Source organism: Vipera berus (assembly GCF_964194415.1).
Source record: "Vipera berus genome assembly, chromosome: 4".
In the NCBI taxonomy this organism is placed as follows: Eukaryota; Metazoa; Chordata; class Lepidosauria; order Squamata; family Viperidae; genus Vipera; species Vipera berus.
In genome coordinates this window covers 1,766,298-1,790,125 of record NC_138206.1, presented here as the reverse complement: position 1 = coordinate 1,790,125, position 23,828 = coordinate 1,766,298, and the positions used below count along the sequence as shown (strand labels likewise).

At 42.5% G+C, this 23,828-nt stretch overlaps 1 protein-coding gene across 1 annotated transcript in view; it reads right to left on the bottom strand.

Annotated features, from left to right (window-relative positions):
* Positions 1 to 23,828, bottom strand: part of PDE2A (phosphodiesterase 2A) — a gene marked incomplete at both ends in the record, with an annotated part of 242,468 nt that overhangs the window by 58,422 nt on the left and 160,218 nt on the right. Inside the window, 2 exons of the mRNA XM_081327693.1 lie at positions 419 to 474; positions 6,494 to 6,603. Of these exons, the coding sequence (XP_081183819.1) occupies positions 419 to 474; positions 6,494 to 6,603 (166 nt within the window). The remainder of the gene's footprint in view (positions 1 to 418; positions 475 to 6,493; positions 6,604 to 23,828) is intronic.

The following is a 23,828-nucleotide window of genomic DNA, read 5'->3' as shown; positions in this document are numbered from 1 at the left end:
GCCAGCCATGCTGAGGGGAAAGGGAGAGGTTTCCAAGCTGAGACATGCTGGCTCAGGAATTCTGGGAGTTGAAGTCCTACAAGTCACAAAGGGGCCATAGTTCCCCCATGCTGGCTGAGGAATTCTGGGAGTTGAAGTCCTACAAGTCACAAAGGGGCCATAGTTCCCCCATGCTGGCTGAGGAATTCTGGGAGTTGAGAACGTCATGCGATTTGTTGAAGCTTCTCCTCAGGGACAGGGTCAAAGAAATCAAAATGGCAGCCACAACACATTAAAGAAAGGAGTCAGCTTTTGATTTCCAAGTGGTTGTGGCTGCCATCTTGACTCTTTTGCCCTCTCTGCCTTACACACACATTAGGAAGATGACATTATCTTTCACAAACACAGTTTTCGAGGGCTTTTTTCTCCAGATACTCACTAGGATCACGCACACCACGACCCCCGAATCCTTGTCCACCAAAGGATTGATTAACACTGCAGGGAAAAAAAAGGGGGGGGGAGAGGTAAAGAGGAAGAATGAAAATAAATTAGCCAAAAAAAGAGAAGAATAGAATAGAATAGAATAGAATAGAATAGAATAGAATAGAATAGAATAGAATAGAATAGAATAGAATAGAATAGAATAGAATAGAATAGAATAGAATAGAATAGAATAGAATAGAATTACAGAATGGAAATACAGAACAGAATAGAATAAAATAGAATAAGAATAAGAATAAGAATAAGAATAAGAATAGAATAGAATAGAATAGAATGGAATGGAATGGAATGGAATGGAATGGAATGGAATAGAATAGAATAGAATAATAGAATAGAATAGAATAGAATAGAATAGAATAGAATAGAATAGAATAGAATTACAGAATGGAAATACAGAACAGAATAGAATAAAATAGAATAAGAATAAGAATAAGAATAAGAATAGAATAGAATAGAATAGAATAGAATAGAATAGAATAGAATAGAATAGAATAGAATAGAATAAGGAATGAATAGAATAGAATAGAATAGAATAGAATAGAATAGAATAGAATAGAATAGAATAGAATAGAATAGAATAGAATAGAATAGAATAGAATAGAATAGAATTACAGAATGGAAATACAGAACAGAATAGAATAAAATAGAATAAGAATAAGAATAAGAATAAGAATAGAATAGAATAGAATGGAATAGAATAGAATAGAATAGAATAGAATAGAATAGAATAGAATAGAATAGAATAGAATTACAGAATGGAAATACAGAACAGAATAGAATAAAATAGAATAAGAATAAGAATAAGAATAAGAATAGAATAGAATAGAATAGAATAGAATAGAATAGAATAGAATAGAATAAGGAATGAATAGAATAGAATAGAATAGAATAGAATAGAATAGAATAGAATAGAATAGAATAGAATAGAATAGAATAGAATAGAATAGAATAGAATTACAGAATGGAAATACAGAACAGAATAGAATAAAATAGAATAAGAATAAGAATAAGAATAAGAATAGAATAGAATAGAATAGAATAGAATAGAATGGAATGGAATGGAATGGAATGGAATGGAATGGAATGGAATAGAATAGAATAGAATAGAATAGAATAGAATAGAATTACAGAATGGAAATACAGAACAGAATAGAATAAAATAGAATAAGAATAAGAATAAGAATAAGAATAGAATAGAATAGAATAGAATAGAATAGAATAGAATAGAATAGAATAGAATAGAATAAGGAATGAATAGAATAGAATAGAATAGAATAGAATAGAATAGAATAGAATAGAATAGAATAGAATAGAATAGAATTACAGAATGGAAATACAGAACAGAATAGAATAAAATAGAATAAGAATAAGAATAAGAATAGAATAGAATAGAATGGAATAGAATAGAATAGAATAGAATAGAATAGAATAGAATAGAATAGAATAGAATAGAATAGAATAGAATAGAATAGAATTACAGAATGGAAATACAGAACAGAATAGAATAAAATAGAATAAGAATAAGAATAAGAATAAGAATAGAATAGAATAGAATAGAATAGAATAGAATAGAATAGAATAGAATAGAATAGAATAGAATAAGGAATGAATAGAATAGAATAGAATAGAATAGAATAGAATAGAATAGAATAGAATAGAATAGAATAGAATAGAATAGAATAGAATAGAATAGAATAGAATAGAATAGAATTACAGAATGGAAATACAGAACAGAATAGAATAAAATAGAATAAGAATAAGAATAAGAATAAGAATAGAATAGAATAGAATGGAATAGAATAGAATAGAATAGAATAGAATAGAATAGAATAGAATAGAATAGAATAGAATAGAATAGAATAAGGAATGAATAGAATAGAATAGAATAGAATAGAATAGAATAGAATAGAATAGAATAGAATAGAATAGAATAGAATTACAGAATGGAAATACAGAACAGAATAGAATAAAATAGAATAAGAATAAGAATAAGAATAAGAATAGAATAGAATAGAATAGAATAGAATAGAATAGAATGGAATGGAATGGAATGGAATGGAATGGAATGGAATGGAATGGAATAGAATAGAATAGAATAGAATAGAATAGAATAGAATTACAGAATGGAAATACAGAACAGAATAGAATAAAATAGAATAAGAATAAGAATAAGAATAAGAATAGAATAGAATAGAATAGAATAGAATAGAATAGAATAGAATAGAATAGAATAAGGAATGAATAGAATAGAATAGAATAGAATAGAATAGAATAGAATAGAATAGAATAGAATAGAATAGAATAGAATAGAATTACAGAATGGAAATACAGAACAGAATAGAATAAAATAGAATAAGAATAAGAATAAGAATAGAATAGAATAGAATGGAATAGAATAGAATAGAATAGAATAGAATAGAATAGAATAGAATAGAATAGAATAGAATAGAATAGAATAGAATAGAATAGAATAGAATAGAATAGAATAGAATTACAGAATGGAAATACAGAACAGAATAGAATAAAATAGAATAAGAATAAGAATAAGAATAAGAATAGAATAGAATAGAATAGAATAGAATAGAATAGAATAGAATAGAATAAGGAATGAATAGAATAGAATAGAATAGAATAGAATAGAATAGAATAGAATAGAATAGAATAGAATAGAATAGAATAGAATAGAATAGAATAGAATAGAATAGAATAGAATTACAGAATGGAAATACAGAACAGAATAGAATAAAATAGAATAAGAATAAGAATAAGAATAAGAATAGAATAGAATAGAATAGAATAGAATAGAATAGAATAGAATAGAATAGAATAGAATAAGGAATGAATAGAATAGAATAGAATAGAATAGAATAGAATAGAATAGAATAGAATAGAATAGAATAGAATAGAATTACAGAATGGAAATACAGAACAGAATAGAATAAAATAGAATAAGAATAAGAATAAGAATAAGAATAGAATAGAATAGAATAGAATAGAATAGAATAGAATGGAATGGAATGGAATGGAATGGAATGGAATGGAATGGAATAGAATAGAATAGAATAGAATAGAATAGAATAGAATTACAGAATGGAAATACAGAACAGAATAGAATAAAATAGAATAAGAATAAGAATAAGAATAAGAATAGAATAGAATAGAATAGAATAGAATAGAATAGAATAGAATAGAATAAAATAGAATAGAATAGAATAAGGAATGAATAGAATAGAATAGAATAGAATAGAATAGAATAGAATAGAATAGAATAGAATAGAATAGAATAGAATAGAATAGAATAGAATTACAGAATGGAAATACAGAACAGAATAGAATAAAATAGAATAAGAATAAGAATAAGAATAGAATAGAATAGAATGGAATAGAATAGAATAGAATAGAATAGAATAGAATAGAATAGAATAGAATAGAATAGAATAGAATAGAATAGAATAGAATAGAATAGAATAGAATAGAATAGAATAGAATTACAGAATGGAAATACAGAACAGAATAGAATAAAATAGAATAAGAATAAGAATAAGAATAAGAATAGAATAGAATAGAATAGAATAGAATAGAATAAGGAATGAATAGAATAGAATAGAATAGAATAGAATAGAATAGAATAGAATAGAATAGAATAGAATAGAATAGAATAGAATAGAATAGAATAGAATAGAATAGAATAGAATAGAATAGAATAGAATTACAGAATGGAAATACAGAACAGAATAGAATAAAATAGAATAAGAATAAGAATAAGAATAAGAATAGAATAGAATAGAATAGAATAGAATAGAATAGAATTACAGAATGGAAATACAGAACAGAATAGAATAAAATAGAATAAGAATAAGAATAAGAATAGAATAGAATAGAATAGAATAGAATAGAATAGAATAGAATAGAATAGAATGGAATGGAATGGAATGGAATGGAATAGAATAGAATAGAATAGAATAGAATAGAATAGAATAGAATAGAATGGAATAGAATAGAATAGAATAGAATAGAATGGAATAGAATAGAATAGAATAGAATAGAATAGAATAGAATAGAATAGAATAGAATTACAGAATGGAAATACAGAACAGAATAGAATAAAATAGAATAAGAATAAGAATAAGAATAAGAATAGAATAGAATAGAATAGAATAGAATAGAATAGAATTACAGAATGGAAATACAGAACAGAATAGAATAAAATAGAATAAGAATAAGAATAAGAATAAGAATAGAATAGAATAGAATAGAATAGAATGGAATGGAATGGAATGGAATGGAATGGAATGGAATGGAATAGAATAGAATAGAATAGAATAGAATAGAATAGAATAGAATAGAATAGAATAGAATAGAATAGAATAGAATTACAGAATGGAAATACAGAACAGAATAGAATAAAATAGAATAAGAATAAGAATAAGAATAAGAATAGAATAGAATAGAATAGAATAGAATAGAATAGAATAGAATAGAATTACAGAATGGAAATACAGAACAGAATAGAATAAAATAGAATAAGAATAAGAATAAGAATAGAATAGAATAGAATAGAATAGAATAGAATAGAATAGAATAGAATGGAATGGAATGGAATGGAATGGAATGGAATGGAATGGAATGGAATAGAATAGAATAGAATAGAATAGAATAGAATAGAATAGAATAGAATAGAATAGAATAGAATAGAATAGAATTACAGAATGGAAATACAGAATAGAATAGAATAGAATAGAATAGAATAGAATAGAATAGAATAGAATAGAATAGAATAGAATAGAATAGAATAGAATAGAATAGAATTACACAATGGAAATACAGAATAGAATAGAATAGAATAGAATAGAATAGAATAGAATAGAATAGAATAGAATAGAATAGAATAGAATAGAATAGAATAGAATAGAATAGAATAGAATAGAATAGAATTACAGAATGGAAATACAGAACAGAACAGAATAGAATAGAACAGAATTACAGAATGGAAATACAGAATAGAATAGAATAAAATAGAATAAGAATAAGAATAAGAATAAGAATAGAATAGAATAGAATAGAATAGAATAGAATAGAATAGAATTACAGAATGGAAATACAGAACAGAATAGAATAAAATAGAATAAGAATAAGAATAAGAATAAGAATAAGAATAGAATAGAATAGAATAGAATAGAATAGAATAGAATAGAATAGAATAGAATTACAGAATGGAAATACAGAACAGAATAGAATAAAATAGAATAAGAATAAGAATAAGAATAGAATAGAATAGAATAGAATAGAATAGAATAGAATGGAATGGAATGGAATGGAATGGAATAGAATAGAATAGAATAGAATAGAATAGAATAGAATAGAATAGAATAGAATAGAATAGAATAGAATAGAATAGAATAGAATAGAATAGAATAGAATAGAATTACAGAATGGAAATACAGAATAGAATAGAATAGAATAGAATAGAATAGAATAGAATAGAATAGAATAGAATAGAATAGAATAGAATAGAATAGAATAGAATAGAATAGAATAGAATTACACAATGGAAATACAGAATAGAATAGAATAGAATAGAATAGAATAGAATAGAATAGAATAGAATAGAATAGAATAGAATAGAATAGAATAGAATAGAATAGAATAGAATAGAATAGAATTACAGAATGGAAATACAGAACAGAACAGAATAGAATAGAACAGAATTACAGAATGGAAATACAGAATAGAATAGAATAATAACTTTATTGTCACTTCGAATGTACACTAATCGGCATACATTAAAATGAAATTTCATTGCAATCAGCTCTCAAAGGGTCACCACTGACATTGTTCGGTTCTAGGCAACTGAGGGCTAACGCTGTCAACATAGGTCATAGTCCCTGATTTATGACCTCTTTTGGGGAACAGAAATTCCACTGCTAAACGAGGCAATTGCTAAGTGAGACCTGCTCGGTTTTACGAACTTTTTTCCTGCGGTTGTTAAGAGAATCCTTTGCCGCTTCCTTACCTTGCTTGCCAGGGGCTAAGGGGGCAGCCAAGCCGGCCACAGGCTTGCCCTGCAGCTCGCCCACCGGCAGCCCGTTGCAGGCCACCCTCTTCTGCTGAAGGACGGCATCTCTGGAAGGAGAAAAGCAGATTAATGAATAAAACGGAAGCAAAAGGAGATAATTTGGAAGGGAATCCCAGTTCAATTCCTCGATTCCCAAAGGGCAAGAACAGCCAGGCTTATAGGGGAAACCGTCCAAGAAGAAATGCCAGTTTGGTTTGGGGATAGGAGACCACTAGGAGATCCCACAGCAGAAGGATAGACTCGGAAGCTGGAGAAACACCCCAAAGGAAACCGTGGGAGTGCATTTGTTAGGTCTACACAGGCCAAGCCCCACCCAAGGCTTGATCTTCAGACAAATCACGGCCCTAAGTAAGAAAGGCAGGAAGTTGCAGCAGCAATTCCAGGTGAGAGACAATCTGATCTAGTGGTTAAAGGCAACAGGCTAGAAATCAACGAGTTCTAGTCCCACCTTAGGCATGAAAAACCAGCTGGGTGGCTTTGGGCCAATCACCAGGAGACGGTGAGTTCTAGTCCCACCTTAGGCATGAAAGAGAACCAGGTGACTTTGGGCCAATCACCAGGAGACGGTGAGTTCTAGTCCCACCTTAGGCAAGAAAGCTGGCTGGGTGGCTTTGGGCTAATCACCAGGAGACGGTGAGTTCTAGTCCTGTCTTAGGCAAGAAAGCCAGCTGGGTGGCTTTGGGCTAATCACCAGGAGACGGTGAGTTCTAGTTCCACCTTAGGCATGAAAGAGAACCAGATGGCTCTGGTCCAATCACGAGGAGACGGTGAGTTCTAGTCCCACCTTAGGGATGAAAGGCAGTTGGGTGACTTTGGGCCAATCACTAGGAGATGATGAGTTCTAGTTCTGCCTTAGGTTGAAATCTGACTGGGGGATTTTGGCCAGGCCCTCCCTCTCAGCCCAACCCACAAAGTTGTTGTGGGAAAATGTCCCTAGAGTACAGTTCAGGAACACACCCGAAAAGAGGCAATGTTTCCATCCCACCGTTGTATCTGCCATCTTGACTTTTTAGATGCCCCCCCACCCCCACCCCCGCCAGCTGAAGAGTGTGACCAGCTGCTTTTCCCCCCCTTCGCCCCTCATTCTCCAACTGAGCTGGTCATTTCTTTCTCTTTGAGCTGGTCTCCTCCCTCACCTGAGCACCTGTCTGCAGATTCACCTGAAAGAGGTAAACCTTTTATCCCTCGATCTGGATTGGAACTCAGTTCCTTGAAATCACGAAATCCGACTCATCAAGCCGAAGGATTACGGAATTCCCTTCCTTCCCTCTCGTTCTGGAGGTCTGTTTTCTCCCCAGTGAATTGTCTATCTGTCCACGACAGCTTCTTGTGTTTGTGTGTGTGTTTTGTGTGCGCGTGTCTGTGTTGCTTTCATCCCAATAGATGAAAAGCACCATCTCCTACGGGGTTTTTCCCTGCCTTCGGCCACGCACTCCAGCAGAGACCCATTTCTCGTTCATTCTCAATCTGCTCGGCTGCCTTCACAGTTGGGGGGAGATAAATTTGAACAAAAAATCACTGAAGCTGTACCGGGTTCAAGAGAGAGAGAGAGAGAGAGGAGAAAGAAAGAAAGAGGAAAGAGAGAGAGAGATAGGAGAGATAGAAGAGAGAGCAGAGAGAGAGAAGAGAAAGAAGACAGAGGAGTGAAGAGAGAGAAGAGAGAGAAGAGAGAAGAGAAAGAGAAAGAAGAGGGAGCAGAGACAAGAGAGAAAGAAGAGAAAAGAGAGAGAGCAGAGAGAGAGAGGAGAGAGAGAAGAGAAAGAAGATAGAGAGAGAAGAGAGAGGAGGAAGAAGAGAGGATAAAGAAAAGAAAGAAGAGAAGAGAGAGAAAAGAGAAGAGAGAGAAGAGGAAGAGAAAGAAGAGGAAGCAGAGAGAGAAAGAAGAGAGAGCACAGAGAGAGAGGAGAGAGAGAAAGAAGAGAGAGGAGAGAGAGAGAGAAAGAAGAGAGAGAGGAGAGAAGAGGAAGAAGAGAGAGAGCAGAGATGGAGAGAAGAGAAAGAGAAGAGTGATAAGAGAGAAAGAAGAGAAAAAAGAGAGAGGAGAGAGAGAGGAGAGAGAGAGAAGAGAGAGATAGAAGAGAGAGGAGGAAGAAGAGAGAGGATAAAGAAAAGAAAGAGAGGAGAGAGAGAAAAGAGAAGAGAGAGAAGAGAAAGAAAGAAAGAAGAGGAAGCAGAGAAAGAAGAGAGAAAGAAGAGAGAGGAGAGAGAGAAAGAGAGAAAGAAGAGAGAGAGGAGAGAAGAGGAAGAAGAGAGAGAGCAGAGATGGAGAGAAGAGAAAGAGAGCAGAGAGAGAAGAGAGAAAGAAGAGAAAGAAGAAAGAGCAGAGAGAGAGGAGAGAGAGAGAGAAAGAAGAGAGAGAGGAGAGAAGAGGAAGAAGAGAGAGAGCAGAGATGGAGAGAAGAGAAAGAGAGCAGAGAGAGAAGAGAGAAAGAAGAGAAAGAAGAAAGAGCAGAGAGAGAGGAGAGAGAGAGAGGAGAGAGAGAGAAAGAAGAGAGAGAGGAGAGAAGAGGAAGAAGAGAGAGAGCAGAGATGGAGAGAAGAGAAAGAGAGCAGAGAGAGAAGAGAGAAAGAAGAGAAAGAAGAAAGAGCAGAGAGAGAGGAGAGAGAGAGAGGAGAGAGAGAGAAAGAAGAGAGAGAGGAGAGAAGAGGAAGAAGAGAGAGAGCAGAGATGGAGAGAAGAGAAAGAGAGCAGAGAGAGAAGAGAGAAAGAAGAGAAAGAAGAAAGAAGAGAGAGGAGAGAGAGAAAGAGAGAAAGAAGAGAGAGAGAAGAGGAAGAAGAGAGAGAGCAGAGATAGAGAGAAGAGAAAGAGAGCAGAGAGAGAAGAGAGAAAGAAGAGAAAGAAGAAAGAGCAGAGAGAGAGGAGAGAGAGAGAGGGGGGGGAGGGAGGTCACTTTGGAAAAACTGCATCCTTCTCCCTCTCCGGATCCCACAACTGTATGTAAGGACAATGACCTTGATGGAGACATACACAGATAGATCAAGGACCTTCCCTATCAGAGGTTGGGAACCAAGATGGACAGTTTCATGGAACATAGAATAACAGAATTGGAAGGGTCTTTGGAGATCTCCTAGTCCAACCCCCTGCTCGAGCAGGAGATCCCACGCCATTTTAGATAAATCTCCAGTCTCTTTTTGAAAGCATCCAGTGATGGAGCAGCCACAACTTCGGAAGCATCGATTGATTACTTAGGAAATTTCTCCTTAGTTTTAGGTCGCTTCTCTTCTTGCTTAGTTTCCAACCATAGTTTGTTTTGTCTTTTGGTGCTTTGGGGAATAGCTTGACTCCCTCTTCTTTGGGGCAGCCCCTGAGATATTGGGACACTGCTATCATGTCACCCCTCGTCCTTCTCTTCATTAAACTGGACATACCCAATTCCAGCAACCGTTCTTCATATGTCTTAGCCTCCAGTCCCCTGATCCTCTTTGTTGCTCTTCTCTGCAATCTTTTTAGAGTCTCGACGTCTTTTTTTACATCGTGGTGACCAAAACTGGATGCAGTATTCCAGGTGTGGCCTTACCAAGGCCTTGTAAAGTGGTATTAACACTTCACCTGATCTTGATTCCATCCCTCTGTTGATGCAGCCTAGAACTGTGTTGGCTTTTTTGGCAGCTGCAACACACGGCTGGCTCCTATTTAAGGGATCATCCACTAGGACTCCGAGGTCCCCCTCACACTTACTAGCATTAAGCCAAGTTTCATCTCCTAGCCTGTACCTATACAGTTGGTTTTTCTGATCTAAGTGTAGAACCTTACTTTTCTCTATGTTGAATTTCATTTTGTTGGATAGGGCCCCTTGTTCAAGGCTTTCAAGATATTTTGGGTTCCTGAGCTTCTCTTCTGGGCTGTTGAGTATTCCTGCCAGCTTAGTGTCATCTGCAAATTTGAAAGGTCTCCTCTGAAAAGTTTGCTTCTTCAAACTAGAAATGTCTTGAGATCAGGAGAGGCAAAAATAAGTGAGACCTTGTGCTGATTCTCTTCTTCAAATAGACTCTCTGCTCACCTGTGGTGGAGGAAGCCCTGATCCACTTCTCCTAGATCAGGGGTCTTCAAACTTGGCCCTTTGATGACTTGTGGACTTCAACTCCCAGAATTCCTCAGCCAGGCACGCTGGCTGAGGAATTCTGGGAGTTGAAGTCCACAAGCGGAGGTCTTCAAATTTGGCCTTTTGATGACTTGTGGACAATTTATGATGCGTGCCTGGCTGAGGAATTCTGGAAGTCCATGAGTCATCAAAGGGCCAAGTTTGAAGACCCCTGTCCTAGCTGAAGAGCTTGTTAAAAATTTGTTGCTAAGATTTACAGCCAGGGTCCATTTGGCATTTTAGAGGTTTTTATAATGAAGCACTAAAGCTACTAATAAAATCCAGCCCATTTGCATTTTGGGGAGAAGCGCTTTACAGATGGACATTGAGGACCTTGGAGGTCTTCCAGCCCAACCCTTTGCCTTGGCAGGAATCCACCACTTTGATAGCTCCAAATACTGTTTAAGCCCTCCATCCAAAGTGACGCCAATATAGGAGAATATATGTAGTTCAGGTTTGAAGAGACTCCTTAATCACAGAATACATGGACAGACTCATCCAGCAGGAAGCTGTGAGGATCCTAAACCCAGCCAAATCCCCCAAATTTACATTTCAGGGCTGGAAAAAATGGCCATTGTAATTCTAGTTTTCCTGAAAGGATTGCAAAGTTCCAGGACATTTTTGTCCTATCTTATTTTCCCATCTCTCCCGGGAAAGAGGCTGGAATATATGACTGGAGTGAAATCTCATTGAGAGAAAAGAAAAAAAAATAATGTGTTAAAAGAATAATCCAGAAGAAGCTAAGAAAAAAAAACCCAATGTTAGGATCAATGGCCTACTACGCTCTGGGTCACAACAACAACAACAACAACAATAACGTTGGAAGGGACCTTGGAGGTCATCTAGTCAGGCAGGAAACCCTACACTATTTCAGACAAATGGCTGTCCAGTCTCTTCTTAAAAACTTCCAGTATTGGAGCACCCACAGCTTCTGGAGACAGGCTGATGATGATGATGATGATGATGATGATGATGATGATGATGATGATGATGATGGAAGGGACCTTGGAGGTCACCTAGTCCAACCCCCTGCTCAGGCAGGAAACCCTATACCATTTCAGGCAAATGGCTGGCCAGTTTCTTCTTAAAAACCTCCCGCGTTGGAGCATTCACCACTTCTGAAGGCAGGTGGTTCCACTGGTTAATTGTTCTCACTGTCAGAAAATTCCTCCTTAGTTCCAGGTTGCTTCTTTCCTTGATGAGTTTCCATCTGTTGCTTCTCGTCCTGCCTTCTTCAGAGGCTTTGGAGAATAGCTTGACTCCCTCTTCGCAAACCCAGGACCCTTCCAACTTTATTACGATGATGATGATGTTATCTTTGGGTCATCTCCGGCCATCTTTAACCATCAGGCCAGCCTTTTGTCAATGATGAAGTACTGTAGCCCAGAAAAGAGATGAATTTGTAGCTCTTGAGGTCATTAAGCACCAACCTAACGTCCCGGGCATGATGGATGTCACTGTCCCAGCCATCTTTTCCTTCATCAGCCTCGGAACGGAAAGCCGATTAAGGTTTGCATCTCTCCAGGCACGCGGTTGGATGCAGGATGACATGAGTCACCGGATTAATTTGCAAGTGGCACAGATATTTCTTCACAGCTGCCAACTGTCCTTCGAGTCCTTGCTTATCAAAACTGTCCAGGAAAGAATTCAAGAGCATCCCCACATCTGCGGAGAGTCCGGCTCCCAAAGTCTTGAGCCAGGCTGGTTGAGCGTCTTGGACAGTGGACTAAATTATTTGCCTGATCTGGGTTGAGGCAGGCTTGGAATAGGTAGTCCCGGACTTACAACCATTTCTTTAGTAACTGTTCAAAGATACAATGGGCTGGGAGAGTAATTTGGGGTTTCCAACTGGAGCCGGGGCTGCGCAAGAGTGAGTAAAAATGAGATCCAGACGGCTGCGAGGAAAGAAGGAATATTTGCGCCTAAAAGCAAGGAAATTTTCTTTAGGGGCAGCGACAGAGTTTTATAAGGGGAGCTGGTGCTGGGTGTGGAAGTGTCTAGGTGCTGATTCTAGGCTGACGCTTGTGTGTGTGTTTCTGTGTGTGTAGGTATGTCTACGATGTTTATTAAGCCATTAAACAAAGCAACTAAATTTCATTTTTACTGTAATGTGTGCCATTGTGGCCACAGGAAAACAAATGACAAGTCTTCTTCTTCTTCTTCTTCTTCTTCTTCTTCTTCTTCTTCTTCTTCTTCTTCTTCTTCTTCTTCTTCTTCTTCTCCTCCTCCTCTTCCTTCCTTTTCTCCTCCTCCTCCTCCTCCTCCTCCTCCTCCCCCTTCCTCCTCCTAATCCTTCTTCCTTTTCTTCTCCTCCTCCTCCTCCTCCCCCTTCCTCCTCCTAATCCTTCTTCCTTTTCTTCTCCTCCTCCTCCTCCTCCTCCTCCTCCTCCTCCTCTTCCTAATCCTTCTTCCTTTTCTCCTCCTCTTCCTTCCTTTTCTTCTCCTCCCCCTCCTCCTCCTTCTGAAGATGCAGCTCCACTGGGAGACCCAATTTAATTAGCACAGAGTACCGAGCGCAGAGAGGACCAAATACCCAGTAAACGTAACTTCTGAGGCCAGCAACGAGAAGGCGTAGCTAACAGGAAGTCCCCTGCATGCAACAAGGGTCTCCCAAGTTTTCTCTTGTCTCTTCCTAAAGCCCCCCACCCCCAGGCTCTCTTCCCGGGGCTTTTGAGAAAGCAGAGATAAGGAGCAGGGGGGGGGGGGAAGCTGAGCTTCTGTCGGCATCGTCCTGATCTAAGCCACGGCTGCAACCGAGGGACGTCGCCGGCAAGTTCAAGCCATAAAATAAAACACAGCGAGAGATCATTAAGGTCTCACGAGTCAAGTTTGCGGAAAATAGCCTGATTCACCTTGGCCTGAGCGTGTTGTTGTGCGTGGGCGTTATTGCCCTGTCCTAGATGGGATTTAATGTTCCTTCCTTCCTCCACCCAGGCACCCATCAGCGAAAACGGGCTCCGACTAGCTCTGCTCCCGAGAACTCAGCGCCCACCCTCGCTGGTGACCTTGAAAACAGGGGGACGGGAGAAGGAACACAGGACGACAAAGGGCCCACTCTGACGCGCTGCGGGGGGGAGGGGGAGAGAGACCACCCGCGTAGAGTTTCTTCCACGCTTGCAGAGACGAGCTGGAAACCAAGAAGATTCTTCTAGGAAAATCCCCCCTGAATTTTGCATTCGGTGTTAGGGATCCCAGTTGAGGAATCCATCCGAACAGGGCTGCCCAGCGGAGGATCCAAAACTCAGGATCATAGAATGATAAGGGGTCCTTGGCGCTCTCTGAGCTGGGTGGCTTTCTTGCAGAGATTTCGCATCTTCAGTGCGATAAGGGAGCGGGGTGTGTGGAGGGGAGGAGGAGGAGGAGGAGGAGGAGGAGGAGGAGGAGGAGGAAGAGGAGGAGGAGGACTGTGGTCTCCTTATGTGCTCTGTGAGCTTTACTATTTACTTGCAGACGTTTCATGACCCAACTAGGGTACATCATCAGTGCTGGTGAAGTTTTTCTTTTTCTTTCTCTCTCTCTTTTTTCTTTTCCTTTCTTTTTCTTTCTCTTTTTTCTTTTTGTTTCTTTTTCTTCCTTCCTTTCTTTCTCTTTCTCTTTATTTCTTTTTTCTTTCTCTTTCTCTCTTTCTCTTTCTTTCTTTCTTTCTTTCTTTCTTTCTTTCTCTCTTTCTCTTTCTTTCTTTTTCTTTCTCTTTCTTTCTTTCTTTCTTTCTTTCTTTTTTTCTTTCTTTCTTTCTTTCTTTCTTTCTTTCTTTCTTTCTTTCTTTCTTTCTTTCTTTCTTTCTTTCTCTTTCTTTCTTTTTCTTTCCCTTTCTTTTTCTTTCTCTCTCTATTTCTTCATTTCTTTCTCTCTTTCTCCCTTCCCTCTGGTCTTGGAGGTTGTGCGCTTGGGTGCTCACTGTTAGCTTGTTTGGCAGCTCCTTGATTGGGGTCTTGAGACACCCGCCCCCAACCAAGGGACCATCCTGTGGATTCGCAGCTCCTGCTTGAAGAGCAGGTGGCAGCCGTGGCTGGGAAGGCCTTTGCACACCTTCCCGGTATGCTCCAGGTACAGGTGTGCCTCATTGTGTCAAGCATTTGTGGCAGGAAGTCTGCAGGATGCAAAACCTACCTCCTGGTTTGTTCCTTAAAGCCGCCATCAGGAGGTGCTCAAGAACAGAGAGAGGGAGAGAGAGAGAGAGAGAGAGAGAGAGAGAGAGAGAGAGAGAGAGAGAGAGAGAGAGAGAGAGAAATTCATGAATGGATGAAGACTTCTCTCTTTGAGGGACATGAAGTCTCTTCTCTTGGAGCCCAGGAAAGAAGAAGGGAGCCAGAACTCAACCAGGCCTACAACAGGGGTCTTCAAACTTGGCCCTTTGATGACTTGTGGACCTCAACTCCCAGAATTCCTCAGCCAGGCCTGGCTGAGGAATTCTGGGAGTTGAGGTCCACAAGTCATCAAAGGGCCAAGTTTGAAGACCCCTGGCCTAGAAAGTCAACGGCCAAGATAGAAACATTTCAGTTGAGGGTTCAGCACTACGACTGGCTGAACAGCTCCCGGACCCCATTGATGACTACGGAGGGAGAGTAACTTAGAAAACTGATGACAGAAAAAGATCTACGGGTCGGTCGAGTCTGCCCTATGAATAACAGAATCACAGAGCTGGAAGGGGCCTTGGAGGTCTTCTAGTCCAGCCCCCTGCTCAAGCAGGGGACCCTATGCCATTTCAGACAAAGGGCTGCCCAATCAGTAAGCAAACAATTCCTGCCTCCAAAACAGCAGCTGGGAGAATGGACCTCGGAGTCCTAGTGGACCATCACTTGACCACGAGCCAGCCGTGTGCGGCAGCAGCCAAAAAGGTGGATACAATCCCGGGTTGTATCAACAGAGGCATTGAATCAAAAATCACGTGAAGTCATCGCTTGACAAAACCCTGGTGAGGCCACACCTGGAACGCTGCGTCCAGTTTTGGTCACCCCATTACAAAAAAGAGGTTGAGACTTTGGGGTGGGGGGGGGAAGAAATGCAGAGAAGAGCAACTAAGACGATGAAAGGCCTGGAGGCTAAAAACATATGAAGAACGTTTGCAGGATTTGGGAATGGCCGGTCTAGAAAAAAGAAGGAGTAGAGGGGACATGATAACAGTATTCCAGGGTTTGAGGGGCTGCCACAAAGAAGTGTGTGTGTGTGTCCACCTCTTCTTCGAAGCCACTGATGATAGCCTACATTTTTTTTTTAATTTTTTTTTAAATTTTAATCCCATTTATAGCCCGCCCTTCTCCGAAGACTCAGGGCGGCTTACAATCTGAGCACAAATCAAATGTGCTTAGCAATATTGGGTTGGAAATGTATAAGCCATGATGATGTTGTAACTTTAAGAAGGTAATTGATCCATGGGCGTGTGAGGTTGCTCATGGCCATAAGAGGGAGCTAGAAACATAGATTCTCACTCTCACTGGATCTCTCTGAATATCTGAATTTGCTGATCGCTCTATTATTGCCTTTTTGCTCTGTATCTGCATAACTGTGTTTTTGACCTCTGGCCTGGTAAGAAGACTTTTTCTTAGGATTTGTACTTGGACTATTATTTTTGTGTATGACCTGGACTGATTATTTTTGACTGTGCATTTTTGATTTTACACCACCTTAAAGTAAACTACTTTCTATTTTCACAACTCAGTGTATCTTGTGGTTACTGTGATCTTTTACTGCTCTCAATACCCTTCCTGGTCTGTGCAACTCCTTGGTAGCACAAGGAGACCTCTGCACAACAATACCTAACACAATGGATGGAAACCAATCAAGGAGAGAAGCAACCTGGAATTAAGGAGAAACTTCCTGACAGTGAGGACAATTAACCGGTGGAACAGCCTGCCTCCAGAAATCGTGGGTGCTCCATCACTGGAGGTTTTCAAGAAGAGGCTGGACAATCACCTGTCTGAGATGGTATAGGACAGGTCCTCCTGCTTAAGCGGGGGGCTGGACTAGAAGACCTCCAAGGTCCCTTTCAGCTCTATTCTGATTAACTGATCTGTTCTGGAAAGCCTCCAGTGTTGGAGCACTCACCTGGCAAAAGAGAGGAAAAAAAATCTCTCTTTTGTGGAGTTAATATTTGATCAGCGTCCTCTCCTTTATCACACAGTTAATGCATTGGGCTTTAAATGTCTTTTTTTATCTTGACTGATGATCCACAGTTTTTATTTCATTGCACAATACTGGGATTTTAAACCGCATCTGGCACAGCTTTTTTTTTTTAAATCCCCCGGGGACAAACATATGGCTTTTTTTTCCGCCTTGGGGAGATTAATAGGTTTTAAAAGCCAGAGAGATCCCTTAATTCTTACAGGATTCACTTCTTAAAATTACGCTCCCCCTTCCCCCCCCATTAGACCCATTGGCTTTCAGGGTGTGGCTTTGGACATGCCACTCAAACCCTGGTGTGGTCCTCAAGTCCAAGGAAACTCTGCACCCCTATTTTAAAGGGGTCTCAGCCATCTTGGTTAAATGCATAGGCCGTGAATGAGTGAAAAGAAGATTGCGAATGAGATATGTAGTCTTAGTGGTTAAGGCGCCAAGCTAGGAAGCAGGAGACGGTGAGTTCTAGTCCTGCCTTAGGCACGAAAGCCAGCTGGGTGGCTTTGGGCCAATCACCAGGAGACAGTGAGTTCTAGTCCTGCCTTAGCAATGAAAGCCAGCTGGGTGACTTTGGGCCAATCACCAGGAGATGGTGAGTTCTAGTCCTGCCTTAGCAATGAAAGCCAGCTGGATGGGCCAATCACCAGGAGACAGTGAGTTCTAGTCCTGCCTTAGCAATGAAAGCCAGCTGGGTGACTTTGGGCCAATCACCAGGAGATGGTGAGTTCTAGTCCTGCCTTAGCAATGAAAGCCAGCTCGATGGGCCAATCACCAGGAGGCAGTGAGTTCTAGTCCTGCCTTAGCAATGAAAGCCAGCTCGATGGGCCAATCATCAGGAGGCAGTGAGTTCTAGTCCCGCCTTAGGCATGAAAGCTGGCTGGGTGACTTTTAGCCAGTCCCTCTCTCTCTCCCTCCCTCAACCCAACCCACCTCACAGGGTGGTTGTGATGGTGAAAATAGGAGGAGGAAGGAGGCTTGGATATGTTTGAGGCCTTGAGGTATTTATAGAAGTACTATAGGTGGGAGATAAATAGAAATAAATAAAGAGGAAAACATCCAACCCTATTTAGAGGGAAAGGCCAGTAGGAAACCGTTGCCTTGGAGAAAACCCAAAATTCTCAGCTGCCTGACTTTGCTGCTCAGACTTTGGAGATAAGGCAGGCCGATGTCCCCAGCATACGTCACGCCGTCCTCAGAAATATGACGTCAGGGCCCGCACCTTCTCCCTTGCCCTCGTGAAGCCGGGCTGAAGCTGCCCTATCTAAAGATGAAACCGGTCCCTAAGCAGCTCGGATGAAACCAAGGAATCCATGGGGTCCTCAACTTATGACCAGCGCTCAGCCCGAATTTTGTGTCGCTAAGGGAGAAACTGGCCAAGTGAGTTTTGCGCCGTTTTACGACCTTTCTTGCCACCGTCGTTAAGCGAGTCGCTGCAGTGGTGAAATTAGTAACCCGGTTCTTAAGCGAATCTGGCTTTTCCCCCGTTGGCTTTGCTTGTCGGAAGGTCGCAACAGGGGACACCACCCACCACCCCCGGTGGGACCCTGCGACCGTCCTTAAATACGAGCCAGTTGCCAAGCATCCAAATTTTGATCACGTGACCTACAACGGTCGTAAGCTGGAAAAACAGTCCCTAAGTCGCTTTTCCCAGCGCTGTTGTAAAGTGGAATGGTCACTAAACGAACGGCCGTAAGTCATAGACTCTCTGTGTTGTAAACCGGTAAAGTTTGCATTGTCCCTTTCAATTTGACTGGATCTCCGTGTATCCTGATGAAGAATCGGTTGTAAACCACCACCCCCGCCCCCCCCCTCCCGGCTCGGCTGCAAGTGGGTTGAGTGGGTGAGCCTAAGCTGAACCTGGGGGGGGGGTGCACGTTACACACACCCCCTTTTCCAGCCAACAGACACCCACCCACCCACCCCAAAATTTGGATCCCGACCGATTGCTGCCTTCTTGGCGAATCGATTTTCCGAGTCCTTCTCCCACCCAAAAGCCAATTTCCTTGCTAAAAGCGTTTCCTCCATTAACCCGGACACGCCTGACCTTCGGGTACCCACGCATGTTGTGGGAGTTGCGGTTCTCACACACACAAAATCGGGGGGGGGAAACGCGTTCGGAACAAAATGTCAGAGGTGGACAAGCTGATCTTGCAGAGGAAGGCGGACCCTGAAAGGTCAAGGGCTGGGAACGTGGTTTTCCAGAGAGGGGACTGAACTGGCTGCTGAATCGATGCCAGGCGGGCCGAAATTCTCCGGGAGAGCCGAGTCATTTATGCAGCAAACTTAAGAGAGACACAAAGGAACTCCGGCTTTCGAACCAAATGAAAATGCCGGACGTTGAAAAGCCAGCCGTGAGGACAATGGAGCCTTTTGAGGGGCTGGGGAAGGACCCCCCCCAACTCTCTGAAGCGGCCTGTGGCAGTTGCTAGCTGGCACCAGTGTAAAGGTGGGGGGGGGGGGCTGGAGGAAAGGCAGGGGGGCGATGTTTTCAGTGGGTCTCTGAAAGTCCAACTTACAGACCTTTTGCTATTATGGAGTGCTTTGTTGTTGTGAACTGCTGAGGAAGGAAGGAAGGAAGGAAGGAAGGAAGGAAGGAAGGAAGGAAGGAAGGAAGGAAGGAAGGAAGGAAGGAAGGAAGGTAGAAAGAGGGAAAGGGAGAGGGGAAGAGAGAAGGGGAAAGGAAAAAGAAAGGAAGGAAGGAGGGAAGGAAGGAAGGAAGGAAGGAAGGAAGGAAGGAAGGTAGGTAGGTAGGTAGAAAGAGGGAAAGGGAGAGGGGAAGAGAGAAGGGGAAAGGAAAAAGAAAGGAAGGAAGGAGTTGATGGGAGGCAGAGAAAAGAAGGCAGGGAAGGAAAGGGGAAGGAAGGCAAAATGGAAGGAAGGATGAGAGGGAGGGAGGGAGGAAAGACTTAATGGGGGAGAAGGAAAAGAAGGGAGGGAAGGGAAGGGGAAGGAAGGAAAAATGAAGGAAGGGAGGGAAGGAGGAAGGAAGGAAGGAAGGAAGGAAGGAAGGAAGGAAGGAAGGAAGGAAAGAAGGAGATGGGGGAGAAGGAAAAGAAGGGAGGGAAGGGGAAGGAAGGAAAAATGAAGGAAGGAAGGGAGGGAAGGAGGAAGAAAGGAAGAAAGGAAGGAAGGAAGGAAGGAGTTGATGGGGAGAAGGAAAAGAAGGGAGGGAGGAAGGGAGGAAAAATGGAAGGGAGGAAGGAGGGAAAGAAGGAGATGGCGGGGGAGAGAGAGAACAAGGCCGGAAGGAAAGACGGAAGGAAAGAAAGGAAAGGGGGAGGAAGCAGGAAGGAAGCAAAGGGGAAAAGGAGGGAGGGAGGGGAAGGGAAGGAGCAGGAGAGAAGGCCCAGACGGGGAAAGGAGGAAGGGGAAGAAGGAGGGAGAGGGAAGGGGAAAGGGGGAAAAAAGGAAAGAAGGAAGGAAAGGAGAGGCTGGGAAGGAAAGAAGGAGGAAGAGAAGGGGAAGGAAAGGGGAAGGGAGGGAGGGAGGAAAAGAGAAGGGCAGGGCGTCAAATCTAGGGCCTCTGAGGCCACAACACCGCCTCACAACGGCCCACTCTTCTTCACAACCAACCACACACTTCAAACCTCACAACTCTGAATGCCGCCTTCTCAGGCAAGGCGCAACGCCCAGCTCCCCCCTGGCTGTGGAGGATGGGCCGCGCCGGAGGGAGCTTCCCTTCGGAGGCAAGGCAGGTTTTTGTAGCCGGAGTTGTCCAGAAACCCCCTGACCACAAAAGGCCCAGGGTTTTGGGGAGGAAGCATTCCCAGGAGGGGTGGGTGGGTGGGGGAGGCGCAGCGACTCGCACACAGCCCTTGCCCTGCAAAGCGGAGGCCAGCGTCACACTTCAAGGCAATGCCCTCGGAGGTTACACGTGTGTGTGTGTGTGTGTGTGTGTGTGTGTGCCTCTCCTGCTTTCTCACTTCCTCCCTTTACCTACAGTTTAAATCAGGAAGAGAAGGACCGGGAGGGGAGGGAGGGGTGGGCAGGGACACAAGAGACCAGCCTTCCAGTATCTCAGGGGCGGCCCCAAAGAAGAGGGAGTCAAGCTGTTCTCCAAAGCGCCCGAAGGCAGGACAAGAAGCAACGGATGGGAACTCATCAAGGAGAGAAGCAACCCGGAACTAAGGAGGAATTTCCTGACAGTCAGAACAATTAACCAGTGGAACCACCTGCCTCCAGAAGTGGCGAATGCTCCAACACTGGAAGTTTTTAAGAAGAGACGGGACAGCCCTTTGTCTGAAATGGTGCAGGGTTTCCTGCCTGAGCAGGGGGTTGGACTAGATGACCTCCAAGGTCCCAACTTTATTATTATTATTATTATTATTATTATTATTATTATTATTATTATTATTATTGTTGTTGTTGTTGTTGTTGTTGTTGTTGTTGTTGTTGTTGTTACATGATCCTAACATTGGGGTTTTTTTCTTAGCTTCTTCTGGATTATTCTTTTGACACATTAATTTTTTTTCTTTTCTCTCAATGAGATTTCACTCCAGTCATATATTCCAGCAGCTTTCCCGGGAGAGATGGGAAAATAAGATAGGACAAAAATGTCCTGGAACTTTGCAATCCTTTCAGGAAAACTAGAATTACAATGGCCATTTTTTTCCAGCCCTGAAATGTAAATTTTGGGGATCTGGCTCTGTTTAAGATGCTCACAGCTTCCCCCTTAAAGCATGCCAAATTTGGGAAACGCTGCCCTAGGGATTTTCAAAGCACGGAGAGAAAACAAAACTCTATCCCAGGGGTCTTCACACTTGGCCCTTTGCTGACTTGTGGACTTCAACTCCCAGAATTCCTCAGACTGAGGAATTCTGGGAGTTGAAGTCCACAAGTCACCAAAGGGCCAAGTTTCAAAACCTCCCTGCTCTACCAGATCCCCAGCCAAAGATGATTTTATTTCTAGTGGGGGGAAAAGAGAAAAGAAAAAAATAATAATCTTGCGGAGGGCGAGCAGCAGAAACTCCAAGGCGAAGCGATGGTGGCCTCACACTTTTTCATGTCGGTCTTTGCGTCCAGTTCGTTTTTTGGTTCCGTCTGATGTCTTTCGTGGCTGCAATTAACAGCCACTCACTGCAGAGCCAAGCCCGAAATAGGGAATATATGAAATACTCAGAAGTATTGGTTTTCACCCCCACCCCCCAAAAAACTTACAATTAACCCCTCCAGATTTACACATGCTCCGTTTCCTAGCTTCCCGGTGCATATATTAGGTCTTATCTCGCAGCGATGAGGGTGGCGAGGTGTAATTACTTCTCTACCCTCATTGCGTCCGCAGATAATCGCCCGGCTGCCCTGTTTAGGGTGACTCGCTCACTTCTTAATCAGGAGGTGAGGGAGGATCCCTTGCAGGGTCGTGCCGAGGAATTTAGTCTATATCTGTCGGATAAAATCGCTCGGATTCGGACCGGTTTGGACTCCAGCTGGGCAGAGTCAGGCGATCAGGACACGGACGGTCTTGTCAATGTTATCTGGGAAGAGTTTGATTCTGTGACCCCTGATGAAGTGGACAGGATTATGGGGAGGCTGAGCTCCTCCACATGTTTGTTGGACCCGTGCCCTTCCTGGCTGGTTTATGCAGCTAGGGAGAGGACACGAGGCTGGCTCCAGGCGGTTATATCTGCTTCTTTGAGTGAGGGTTATTTCCCCACCGTCTTGAAGGAGGCGGTGGTGAGACCTCTCCTCAAGAAGCCTGCCTTGGACCCAGCTGTGTTGAACAACTTTCGTCCAGTCTCCAACCTTCGCTTTCTTGCGAAGGTTGTTGAGAGTGTGGTGGCGCATCAGCTCCCTCTGGTCCTGGATGAAGCGGATTATCTGGACCCCTACCAATCGGGTTTCAGGCCCGGGTACAGCACGGAGACGGCATTGGTCGCTCTGGTGAATGATCTCTGGAGGGCTCGGGACAGGGGATATTCCTCTGTCCTAGTCCTATTAGACCTCTCGGCGGCTTTCGATACCATCGACCATGGTATCTTGCTGCGGCGTCTCAGGGGATTGGGAGTGGGAGGCACGGTTCTTAGGTGGTTCTCCTCCTATCTCCTGGGACGTTCGCAGTCGGTGTTGGCAGGGGGGCAGAGATCGGCCCCGAGGTCTCTCGTTTGTGGAGTTCCTCAGGGGTCGGTTCTCTCGCCTCTCCTGTTCAACATCTACATGAAACCGCTGGGTGAGATCATTCGTGGTTTTGGAGTTGGGTATCATCAATATGCCGATGATACCCAACTTTTCTTTTCGACCCCAAACCACCCCAGTGATGCCCTCGCTGTGATGTCCCGTTGCCTGGAGGCGGTTCGGGTCTGGATGGGGAGGAACAGACTTCAGCTCAACCCTGACAAGACTGAGTGGCTGTGCATTCCGGCATCCCGGGACATTCAAGATGTTCCATCTCTTTCTATGGGGGGTGAGCTCTTACCCCCCGTGGATAGGGCTCGCAACTTGGGAGTCCTCCTAGATTCACGGCTTACCCTAGAAGATCATGTAGTGGCCGTGACTAGGGGGGCTTTTGCCCAGGTTCGCCTGGTGCGCCAGTTGCGGCCCTATCTGGACCGGGATGCCCTGTGCACGGTCACTCATGCGCTCGTGACCTCTCGCCTTGACTACTGTAATGCTCTCTACATGGGGCTTCCCTTGAAGACCACTCGGAGGCTCCAACTGGTACAGAATGCGGCCGCGAGAGTTGTCTTGGGAGTTTCCCGGTACTCCCATGTTACACCTTTGCTCCGCGAGCTGCATTGGTTACCAGTTGTCTTCCGGGTGAGGTTCAAGGTCTTAGTTATGATCTTTAAGTCCCTACATGGCATGGGTCCGGGGTACCTCGGGGACCACCTACTGCCGGCTTCAACTCCCCTCCGCCCTGTGCGTTCCCACAGAGAGGGCCTCCTCAGGGTGCCTCCGGTCAGGGAATGTCGACTGGCGGCCCCCAGGGGGAGAGCCTTCTCTGTGGGTGCCCCGGCTTTGTGGAACCAACTGCCGGTGGAGCTCCGGACGGCATCGGACCTCCGAACTTTCCGTCGTGGTCTGAAGACCCATTTGTTTGAATTGGCCGGTCTGGCCTGATGGGGGAGCTGTGTTTTAA